This window comes from Lepeophtheirus salmonis, chromosome 1 (genome assembly GCF_016086655.4).
Source record: "Lepeophtheirus salmonis chromosome 1, UVic_Lsal_1.4, whole genome shotgun sequence".
Classification (NCBI taxonomy): domain Eukaryota; kingdom Metazoa; phylum Arthropoda; class Copepoda; order Siphonostomatoida; family Caligidae; genus Lepeophtheirus; species Lepeophtheirus salmonis.
Genome location: NC_052131.2, coordinates 15,209,162 through 15,222,191, shown reverse-complemented (window position 1 = coordinate 15,222,191; position 13,030 = coordinate 15,209,162). Strand labels below are relative to the sequence as shown.

Here is a 13,030-nt window from a genome sequence, read left to right as displayed (position 1 = left end):
AAAGGAAAAATTAAAGAATAAAGAGTAATTTCTTCTTTCCTCAGCGCAATTTTATTGTGTGAGACGTGCTTTATTCCTCTTTATTATAATTTATATACCAGTCTATGTCAGTAGGAAAAATATCGGAGTTATATCTTATGAAAAGCGAAATCTTGCGATAAAAAGTTAGAACGATGCACCATGGTATCTCCTCAATGTAACGGTCACGTTTATTTACTTTATTTTAATGTTTAAGGCTATCAACATAACGAGGAGAAAGAAACGGAAGTAACACATGTTATAGATGTTGGGAGATTCAAGCTAACCAGATACCTATTATAAAGTTTTAATGTCTTTTTCTAAAATAGCCAGGCTCGTTGTTCACTTCTTCTAATCGTTTAGTTCACTTTAATCTTTCATTGCTTTCAATTCGTTTAGTTCACTACATTATTCACATTGAATTCGTATATTGTTCGCTTATTAAAAAACATACATATTTTGAATTCAGGCAGATAGCTTGTTGCTACTAAAATCTGCTTGAACTCAAAATATGCATGTTCATAAGCCTTTTTGGTGAAGACGGGATTCATAAAATTTGTAGCGACTCCAAGCACAAAGATTATTATAATTTATGTAAATAAAACTTATTTATAATCTAAGGCTTACATTAAATGTTCGTAAAGCTATTTTCTAAATGATTAAAAATTATAGTTATTAAGTACTATTAATTTATAAAACTTTTACTTTTCAAATTTCGAAATGTATGCTATATGTGCTGAATAGTCTGTAAGATTATAATTGTCCAACTTCTCTAAAGTCTAAATATTTTCTTTATACCGGGCACAATTATTTACTACATAAGACTAATAACTACGTGCAGTCACGTAGGAAGGAAGCAACTTTGGTCAAACACAAAGTCTAATATATATTTCCACGAGCAGTCTAATAGGGCATGAGCAAACTAAAAAATGTACATTATCCGCCAGGGATGTGACTCACTGTAGCTTGGACTAATATCAGGCTAGATTGCTAAAGGCCACTAGTATTTTTTAAGATTACGTCAACTGTTGTCTGACACCAATGTATATTTTAGCTATTTTAATAATATTACATCTTTACAAGTTGTAACATTCAGGCATTTGTATGTGGTAATAAGATACTTATTAATTATTATTATAATTTATACCAATGAATTTTTGGATAGGGAATGGAAGACTCTAGCAACCATTACAAACAAGTCTAGCAAGTAGGATTAATTTTCAATTCACGGAGGAAATGCTGTTTAAGTATAAGTTCATCCAAGTAATGGGAAAACGTTTTGTCGCCCTGGATGCTTTAGTAGCTACATGCTAACAAAGTCTGAGAAGAAGGGTCCTCCTCCCGCCAAAAGACGTTTCTATATATTTCTAAAAGATAAGGAATGACCAGGTATTTGGATCAAAGCTCCCTCTTTTAACAATTAGCCATTGCAAGCCTTCAAAATATTCTGCTGTATGTGACTCGCATTTTTTATTTTTCGACTATAAAATTCAATCTGAGGATACGAACAACTATCGGTCTAAGGATATCTCTATAAAAATATTAAACAAGGATGCTACACCAACACATTTTTCAAACATGCCCTTCTATTTTTCCAAGCCAGCCAAAATAGTGAGGAGCAAAGCAACTTTCTCTTCCACTCCGATTTTAAAAGAAAAGGAAAATATTATAAATAAAATTCATGTATTCGAAATGGCTGATACTACTTCTTTGATATCAAAACTAAATTTAAAACTGGACAGAGCTCGCTTACCCAATGGGTTTTATAAGGCTTTTGACACCATTGATCAGGAATTGATATTTCATTATCTTAAAATTTTGGATTCACATGTATTTTTCATGGGAGTTTATGCCAAAGTTAATTTTGACTAATCAATTAGAATGTGGTTAGTATTTTAGTGTGTTAAAATGTACATGCATTAATGATCATGTATATTTCAATTTTTCAGGTACAGGAACAAGGAACTTTCATTTCAAATTGGTCTCTAAACTCAGTTAACGAATGGATTATTCAATTCTCATTTTGTCTTGACTGCAAAGTATATTTAGTAATAGATTATGGTGTTGTACAGTGTATGTAATTATTTTATATTATATCTTAATTACACCAATTACATCAGACATGAAAAAATAACGAAGCTTAGCATTCATTATTGGTTATTTGTTATCAAATAATTAACCTTTTAGCTCACAGATGTATACTTCTTGGGTCCATATATAAAAGATATGACTATGTCCTAAATTTCATCATTACATAATGTTCTTATCCAGTTTTCATTTCCTTGCTTTGACGATCATTGGCGTATATACCAGAGGTAAGTCAGTAATCATCGTAACCCAAATTAATAATCAAAAGGTTCAATTTTTCATATGTCGATGAAACTTTAGAACTTAAGCATCCGGAATGTCGTATAAACTATGACAAATACGACAGACAAGCATTGGCATCCAATAGAAACATGGCACAAGGTGAAAAATGGCCGCAAAGAGAAGTGCCCTATGTAATAAGATCTACTTTCACTTCGAGTGAGACAAATGTGATCAAATCTGCAATAGCTGAAGTCGAAAGTAAGACATGTTTGAAATGGATTCCCCGGACAAATCAAATCAATTATGTTGATATTAACCATGATAGGGCGGGATGTTTTGCTGCATTAGGCTATAATAGAAATCGTGGGCGTCATATTTTGAATTTGGAAAAGTTTAATGGTGTTACGAATTGTGTTGTGAGTCATTTTAATCATGAAAAAGAAATTGTCTCTAATTTTTTTTTTTTTTAGTCAAAGGGTGTGTGTATTCACGAAATGCTTCATATCTTGGGGTTTGCTCATGAGCATACAAGGCCTGATAGAGATCAATACGTTAAAGTCCACTGGGAGCGGATTACAACAAATGCCATATCCAATTTTTTCCGAGCAATTGACATTAAACAAACAATTATTCCCCCTGTGTGCGAATTCACTCTGGGGAAAACAACATATGATGATTGCTACTCTGGATTCAAAACAAACACTTTTGGCATTTCATATGACTATGGCTCCATAATGCACTATCGCTTAACAGAGTATGGCACAAATAAATATTGGATATTTTCTTGATTGAATATTAACAATTAAATTAACTAATAAAAAAATATCATTTAGCTTCTCCATCGCAGGTGAACCTACAATGGACATCTTAAAAACTGTTCCTCAAGGAGTCACCATTGGTAATAGGATTTCCATGACAGATTTGGACGCTGCTAAAGTGAAAGCACGGTATGAATGCCATAAAAGTCTTGAGGAAACAACAACTAGGAAACCAAGCGTTGGTTCGTCATAAAAATAAAAGTTCATTTAAAAAGAATAGTTGATTATATTTGTCCTATTTTAATTTATAGAATGTAGAGATATATATGTTGAGTGTCCGACGCTAAAATCCTTCTGCAATAACACATTTATTAAAGAAGGGTGTCCAGTGTCTTGTGGGTCTTGCGAAGGTAATTAAAATTATTATGATTATTTATTTATTTTTGACAGCATCAAGGAATTATCTCCTATGGATAATCCCAAATTAAACAAAAAGCAATAAATACAATATCAGTTCTTTCTTTTGAAAAAAATAAAAACAAGAATTCTTTAATACTTCCAAAATAAATGCACTAAACGTTATCGTGAAAATTTGATATAGGCCATTGTAATTTTGCGTTCTATGAAAATTCATGTTATTTGAAGTGCAATGTAAATAACACACAGCTAAAATTATTAATATTAGCTGTTTAACTAAATTCCATTTTCAATATTGGCGAGGAAATACATGTTATTTTATTATCAAATAGCAAGTCTCTTGTCAAAATAATTACAAAGACTTTGTAATATTAATTATGGTTTTTTCGATTCTTCCCGCAATCCCGTAAAACAGAATATTATTGATTTTCTCTTAATGTTGTTTCCTCTAGCATGCTTTGACAATTTCTCCAACTGCCCTGATTTTGCTGGTCTCTGTGGAGAAAATGATGAAATAACAAAAAACTGCCATTTCACATGTAGAACTTGTAAGAAATTATAATTCTGTTTTTGCTTTAATACAATTTTATTAATATAAAATCAATTTTTCCGAAGGTTGAAAAAGCAAGATTGAACAATTTTGCATACACAGGTATAATTGAATCCCATGTTATACTGGACCTTTTATATTTATAAACTTTTATAATATATTTGTACAATACCAAAATTATAATATAATTACTTATATAAAACTAATAATAAATAAATTTGTCAATGATCTAATTAAATGACACTTGTAGAAAATATTCGAATAAATCTTAGCGTAACATAATTCACGTCCTGTATTCATTATTTAATCCCATCGTCGATACTTGAATCCAAAATAATTATTTAGGAATAAATAAATTAAATCCGGAATAAATCTTTGAAATTTTGAAGGACAAACATGCTGAGACTCATTTTGCAACACTTTCTTAGTTAACCAAAAATAATGATAACAGCATAGGAAAAGAAAAAAAAAAAACACTTTTCATTTTGCCAACTCCAAAAAAACGGGCGAGCTTAAAAATACTACCAATAAAACATCAAGTTTAACATTTTAGTTAATAAAAAGTAATTATTGTCAAAAACATTACTAAAAAGAAAATTTAAAAAAAATTGTTAAAGATTCTCGATATGGGAAATATTTAAAGGTTACGAATGCTTTTGGGGTCAACTGTATCAAAAAGAAAATAAAAGATTGGTCGTTAATAAAAAAACAACAAGAGCCCTGACATTTATATTTTTCACAGTTCGCTGCTGAAGGTAAAAGACTATACCATAGAGAAGAAATCTTGTTCATAATCAGCATTACTCGCAAACAGTGCGTCCACTGCCAAGAGATATTGCTTCTTTTCTGGTACTAAGTGATCCCAAACTGGACTTTTTGCTTACTCATATGTACAAAAATTTTAGTTAGAAAGGTGAATGGTGGGGAAGTGTTGGGAAATGAGTATAAGAATGATTTTAATATCTAATGAACATGAGCTTTTTGGAGCAACTTTCTAATTTGGAAGAAAGTTTTGGAATGAATAAATAGAAAAATCTCAGATTTATGGATTTAAAATTAGGTAAAAGATGCTTTGACATCTTTCACATGTAAAAATTGGTGGATGCACATTCTTTCAATTTTTTTATCAAGAAGTTGAATTGCATTTATTTGTGATGTAAGCAGAGTTACTTAAAAAAGTGTTGTAATTATTATTTTTTAGTAAGAAAAATTTTGAAACAAAATATTATTACCCAGTTTATGTTGATTGCTTAAGAAATTGTGACTAATGAACAAACAATAAGAACGAACAATAAGTTTTATTTTTGACATAAAATTTGATTTTATATAAAATTATTTATTTATCTTGAAAATGCCTTGTTTAGAAGTTATTCGGATATTTAGCAATATTTTAATTTAGGTTAAATAAATTTAATTGATTGTCACGATTAAAAATATTCTTTTTTTTTTCCATAGATTCCCAAAATTCACATAAGCAATGAATACGTTATAGAAATTTTTGTCAATAATAAAAATTTATGCTTTTATTATAAGAATAACAAATTATATATTGTTAAAACTTTAAACTCATAAATAAGATTATTTTATTTTTTTTAATATCTTAATATTTTATAGTCATACAAGTATTTTCAGAAATTTATTTGATATTTACGAGTACAAAAAGCTACAAAAATCAGACAAAATTAAATTACATAGTTATTATAAACGTTCAACGGTTTATCCTGTAACTAAATTCATTTTGTTTGTGGTATTTCTTTTTTTAAACAGTTCACTAACGGTGTTACAAAAAGAATGTTAATTAACAAAGGGATAAAGATTGTTATCATTTACATCCTTATTAGTAACCTCAATCTTAGGTTTTGAAATCTTTCTATCATTACTAATTAAAATATTCGTCAAAAACTGTTGAAATTTTTATCATCACTTTCGTCAAAGACTCTTACTAATTTAAAAAATCGTGTGAAATTCAAAAATAAAAGCAAGATCCCCAATCTCTGCAAAAATTATAATAATTAAACAAATGAAGTAATAAACTAAAATCAACTAATTTGAAATTAACTACAAGCCCATAATATTCTAAATAAATAATTCAATTCTAAATTCATGAAAAAATTGAAGGCTTAATAAATAAATTGAAATGGATTTTATTATACAAAATATACATTTCAAAGAACCATCGGGAAATCATACAAGTATTAAATATTCATATTTTATAAAGAATAAAGTAATACTCAAATTGACCAAAAGTATGATTTAATAGTTTCTAATTTAAAAATTCTAGGAAATTTAGAATAAATTATTAAAACATCGACATTTCCTTCCATTGTTAGGATCTATAATTTATAGTATGTCATAGATAGAATTACAAAAATATAACCTTAACCAGTACGATAATTTTTGCAGTTTTTTTCGGCTTTTTTTTAAGGATCATGGATTGAATTTCAGTATCAGTATAACAAATGACCAAAGGTATGAAAAGTATTTTCATCGAGTCATCAGTTCCCAGTAGAGTTTATTTCAAAAAAATTGCTTATGAGTTTTTTGTCTCTTATAAAAAAAAGTAATTTTTCAACTTTGGCATTTATTAAAAAACGATAATATTTTTTGTCAAAACGGATGCACACAATAATGGCTAAACGGCAATCGTATTCGGAGAATATATCAAGTATTTTTTATTTGTTCTTATACAATATTGTCAGTTAAATATTATCAGCTTACTTTCATAAACATAGATTTCAGGTTTGCCAAGATATTGAAATATGAACTTGTTCCAGATTTAAAATCCCCGATCTCTATATACTAAGTATTTAAATCCTATTCCAATATACCTATAACTTTAGGTTATTGCATACTATAAAAAGTACTTTGTAATCAAGTTATAAATCCAAGTCCCCATATCCGCAAATAACCACTAAAGAAAAGAAATATTTGTATTATAAAGATAAAAAACAGTATCTTCCTTTACATACTAACTTCCTTAAAAATATTATGAAGAATTTCATATATAACATTAGTTAGAAAACATTGACTAAATCGCAGCAAATAATGAATATTTATTGCAGATATCCTTTGTTGTTTCATGTTATGATTATATATATGATAGCTAAGATCTATGATCATATGAACTTCAGAGCTTTTTTTAACTCCTCTGTAGATTTCCTTTGGAACCAAACTATATGCAGAAGATGAGATCTCCATGTAATAACTACTTCCATCTCTTTCTTTGTTACTAAATTGAATAAAATATAGACCAATCTCTCTATAATAATGAAATAACATAAATACATATATGCTTAAACTTAATTAAAATGACATATAACATAGTTCTTTTTTTTATCTTGCATTTTAAATTCACGGGACGCTCTGTTTTGGGAAATTGATTAAATATTAATTCCACCACTAAAACAAGAATATGATAGTTTGAAATCTGAGGATATTGTTTAGGAAACTCCAACAACTAATAGTAATTAATTAAAATCTATGTATAATTAAGTTATAATATTTTCGTCTTACATACGTTTAATACCCCCAATGAGCTAAACATTGTCTTGCATTCCTTGGATTCAACATAACTTCTTGTCTTTCAATGTGCAAAGTGGTTATACAAAGGAAATAAAGGAAGTTTCTCTGGTTTTCCAAAAAAAAAAAAAATAGAGTGTTAATATTAGTGTTAGTGAGATAACGATTTACCCTCCTTCCCTTACGAGAAACTATTCCCTCTAAAAACAAATTCCTCGGGCTGTAATCAACCGGGGAATGCAACATGGGGTCTCCAAATTTATTTATGTAGTAGTCTTTATTGACTTTATAGCTAATTTCAGGATAGCCAATATCAAACCTCACCCCTTCTATACTTAGAATAATAGTATTATTGCAGGAATATATTATAATTATATTTAAATACATTTCCAGAGTGTGACAGGGACATTTTCCGTGATTAAGAACCGAAACCAAAACCCTTAATAACTTTTTATTACAAAAGTATAATAAAAAATTAAAAAAGTTACTAATAAAACTGTAGCAATTAATCCTTGCAAGAATGATTCAAAATAACCACATCCAGCCTCTATCAAAGCCTCCACACAAGGTCAAAACTTGGTGCAGATTGACACAATATAATCAGTGGACATGTTGGCCATTGCTTCTTGATCCTAACCCTGAGCTCGTGCACATTTCTGTGTGATATCTTCCCAACCTTGCTCTCAAAGGCGCTTCACACACTAGAGTCCAGAGGATTGAGATCAGGACTGGAAGAGGGCCAGAAGGTCTTCTCCCAGAACTCAGCAAAGTTTTCCTTTCAGAAGTTCTGTGTTTTCAAGACCGTATGGCTGGGGGTATCATCCTTTGTCCACACATAGTTGTTCACAGGATAGTTAGTCTTCAGTGAGAGCAAGATTTTCCAGCTCAGGACCTTATAGTAGGCCTCAGTCCTGATTTTATGATTTGGCTTAAAGAAAAAGGGATCCATTTTCTTCCCATTAGGTCCACGACTCCCAACCACATTGTTTTAGCCGGATATTTTGTCCTGAAGGTGCCTAGTGACTTTCTCATGTGATGCTGCTATAAATCTGTCGTTTCTGTGATTCAAAACCTGACTGACTGTTAAGATGTTCTTGTTTGAGAAGATCTTCACAGTCGACAGGTGACTCTTCAAGTAATTAAGGACTTTTTTGCATCTCTGTAGCCTTAAGACCTTCATCATTTTTTTATAGAATTAATGTAGTTTGTCAAGTTTTTTTCGATATTTTATTCTTTAATAGTTTATTTTATGTACAAATAAATTATTCCTAAATAGATTTAACTTCTCTAGAAAAAAAAGGTTGATATTAAATATAAATGGTATATATAATACTATCATTCATGAATTAATAAATTTTTATGCAAAAAGATGAGTTTGTCTATATTTTTGGTAAAAAAAGGCAGATTAGCAGTCAATATATCGCGAGCTGTAAAAAAAATAATTTCGCTTGATACAAGTGTACTTGTAGTTGCAATGTATAGTGAAGCTAACTTAGAAACATTAGGAAATTTGTTTAAATTGTCCCTCAATCATACCATTGGGTTTTAGTCAACTGGGGTGTATTTTAACATTTTGTAAGTCATTATCCCTTTTTGTATAAATAAATACATATATTATTTATTTTATAAAGGAATGCTTATGAAGTAAAATCTTAACTCACTATATAAGTCTATTAATTAAAAATATATATGTGATTATGCAGGGTTGATCTTATCTAGTGGTATACATTTTCAATCCAGAATGATGACATTGTTGCAAAATCACAGAGTAGGACAGCGAAACATCTTTCACACCTGATTTCTACAATCAAAACTACATACGTAACTCGAAATGAACAGTGCTTTTATGATTAAGCAAGTTACAATTTGTGTTACTCTTTGAAAATAATTTGTCTACAATTTTATTGAGAGTAAAGGCGGGTAACTACATCTGTCGTACGTGTACAGAGTTGATTTTATCTAGTGGTACATATTTTATTATTTCCAATATGGAATGACATTGGTACAAAATAACTTCATTCTATTTTAACACAAACAGATAAATTAAGTATGGATCATTTAAGCTTTATCTCTTTGTCATTTTGACCTGAAAATGAAAGTAGACCAAATAAAACTTATTCATTTTTTTCCCCGATATTTTGTGTAGTAAATTGTGCTACAACTGTATTCAGTGCTGTAAGCCATATGTTTAAAAAAAGAAACAAAAAATTGACATATTAAACCTGAGAATTTTAATAGTGGCTTGGAGGAGCTCAGCTGTCATGACGTTTCATTAAATTAGTTATAAACAGCTATATGAGAAGAGGATGAAGTAGTCAAAAGGGATATGTTTAAAGGATGGCATTACACAAGTTTTGGAATATTGGAATAGTTTCCCACTACATAATAGAAATAATGAAATTGAAAAGTGTTTATTAAAAACATATTTTAGAAAATTTGAATTTTAGATCTGCATATATATTTTGTTTTAATTATTTTTATAACTTTTTGCTCCCATTCTCTTATTTTATAGCTTTTTATACTTTTCGTATATTGCTTACATATTTTATTCAGTTTTCATATTTTATAAATCGATTTATATCACTGAACCTTTAGGTACTTTTACATATTTATTTTGATTCATTTCAATTTTACTACAAATTAAACTAATTATATTCGACACTTTTTGGCATATATTACCAGAGAAAAATATATTAATAATATGGATTTATTTCAATTAACAATAAAGCATTAGAAATATATTATTGTTGTTTGTTGTTCGATTTATTATTTAATAAAATATTCACAGCTTCCCTTCTAATGGCTGTATTCTTATGAGCTTACATCAAACTTCTGGATAAGAAATTGGGGCAACTTCGTTTTCACTCAAGGCGAAGATCTGTGTCATCGCATAGTTATCACCCAGGCCTTCCTGAGAGACAACTTTGCGGAATTTGGGGAACTCAAAATGTGACTGACCTCCTCTATAGACACGAACCCTTTGTACTACTCTATCTTGGTGTGTCTGGAGAAGAGGATGTGTGCTACTTCTCACATGAGTGTCCAGTTTCTAGAGGTTTTCATCGTGAAGGAGTCGTCCAAGCTCGAGTTTCACTATATAGTCAAGGTCTACAAGGGATTTAGACCTTGTATTGAGGCAATTATTAAAGCTGAGGGCCTACATATTATAATAAAAGTTGTGACGAGCACTATTTTTTAGATGATTTTTCAAATAATTGAGATAACCACACATCCCGTATTAAATTTATTATTGAAAATAATAAAGTATCTACCACTGGATTAGAGTAAAGCATTAAAACAAGTAACGAAATGCGACCATTAACCTGAGGAGGAGATACAATAGTGCAGTGTTTTTACATTTTTCTAAAAGATGTTGCTTTTCAAATAACGTCACTCTGTTATTTTTCTTACTGGCATAGACTGTGATATAAACAGACATGAATATTATATGTCTTTAAAGAGGGAGTGGCTTTTTGCAATTGGTACTCCTTATTACAAGAAACTAGTAATAGGAAAACTAGGAATCATTATTATTTCATTCTTCAGAAGGAAACAATTCAGAATTAATAGTCATATAAAAATAAGTAAGCTGCAACTATTAACTATTTATTGATTATTTTAATAATTTTGGGAACGTTAAAGTTGTATCGTTATAAAGTTTGACTAAAGTATGAACTATTGATTATAAATCCAACATCGCTGATAATAGTTGTAAAAATATTGGAGTTACGATAAGGATTTGGGGTTTTTTGTATGACGTCTTTTTAAATATGGAACTACACTCCTGAAGACTAGAACAACACATTAAAAATCAAATTTACGAGAAGAATTTAGAAATTTATAAAAGTCACATAATTAATCCAATTCTGAACATTCCACTTTAATTAGTGATATAAACAAGATCCTTATCTTCTAGAATAATCCACTTCATATCGTGAATCATCCAAATTTTGTTAAGTTTATGGAAATTTACTCTGGAAAAGTAATTCCTTCTCTCTTCTCCATCACCAAGTCAATGGAGTCTCAAAATAAACTAGTGTAATTCGAGATTTAAAAACATTCAAAGAACTCGAAAGGAAGAGTATATTTATTGTATTGGACGAAACTACTAATACTCGACAGCAATCCATGACTGCAGTGTTGGTTGGTCCTTTAGATTTTTTTGTTGTTTTTTTGTGCCGTCCTTATCTCATTAATTTAGAAGATGTTACGAAAGCCGAAAATAAAACCATTACATGTGTTCCTCTAAAAAGTATCAACAATGTTATTGCATTTTTAGGTACTTAAATTTGGCTACATGAGTCGTTATCTACAACGATGGATGAAAATTTGGTTGTTATCGACGTCGACAGCTCTAATAGGTGTTTAATATTTAAAATTAAACTAATCAGTTCTTATTATTTATTATTGTTACTACATTTAGAACTTATGGGGTCAATCAGCTATCTTCATAGTAAATCTCTATTTGATTATCATATTCTAGACGTGGACCTCCGTCAGACCGGACTTTTTTGGTACATTAATGTCCCACATGCCATTGAAAACCCTTATGGAATGAAAGTTAACAATAGGAGTGTTTTTGTATTTTAAAAAAACTCACTATCTTGATTAATGGTTTCAGGTGGTCATTCTCTCAATTTGATGTATCCCTTCGTCTACCTCTATTCCGTTCTGATATTTAGTTTTGAAAGGTTCAAGATGAATATCTTGGCATAGATTTTTAACGATAAGTAGACATGGGAGCAGTGGCAATCTCTCTTTCAATGATTTAATGGTTAACTAGGTTGGATTTCAATTTTGTTGAATAAACATTATTTCTGACAAAAGTGGATCATTCTTCTTAGTGGATCCTCTATAATACTTCTTTACTTATAGACTCAATTTACTTGGTAATGGAGAAGCGAGGGTAAATCACTTTTCCAGTATAAAGTTCTATGAACTTAAAAAAATTTGGACAGTTTTCAAAATGGAGTTGAATATGGCACGAGACAATTATCTTGGTTCTATAAGTAGTAAAATTGGAAATGTCATAATTGGAATTATTTATGCGACTAGTATACAGTTCAAAATTCTTCTCGTGAATTTAGATTTTATGTGCGTTTCTAGTTTAAACTCATTCAAAACTTTGATCCCATGATCACAAAAACTCTATGTCAAAGATCTATTTTTATATAAATTATCAGCGATTAAAGAATACATCGCAATTTGTATATCATTTCCAAAATATTATATAAATATAAAATATTAATTAATTTTGAAATAAAATAATATTAACTCTTTTTACAGGCATTTTTATTTTAAACAAAATAAAAAAAAATGAATATTACTACCTTAATTTTCGGTTTCTTTTTTTTTTAACATACCGGGGAGACATATAATATTCTTCACTGGATATAAAGAGAAATGATTGATGAAGCACGCCTCACACTCTAAAATTGCTGTGTGGAAACAATAAATT

The 13,030-nt window shown here is 29.5% G+C and overlaps 1 protein-coding gene across 1 annotated transcript; it reads left to right on the top strand.

Annotated features, from left to right (window-relative positions):
* The first annotated feature begins 2,207 nt into the window (after nt 1–2,207).
* Nucleotides 2,208–4,335, top strand: LOC121117697 (hatching enzyme 1.2). The gene is made up of 7 exons (XM_040712172.1): nt 2,208–2,333; nt 2,407–2,744; nt 2,799–3,082; nt 3,162–3,328; nt 3,398–3,496; nt 3,956–4,051; nt 4,119–4,335. Exons 1-7 carry the CDS (start codon nt 2,276–2,278, stop codon nt 4,121–4,123), a joined length of 1,047 nt encoding a protein of 348 aa, XP_040568106.1. The 5' UTR covers nt 2,208–2,275; the 3' UTR covers nt 4,124–4,335.
* Nucleotides 4,336–13,030: the final 8,695 nt, after the last annotated feature.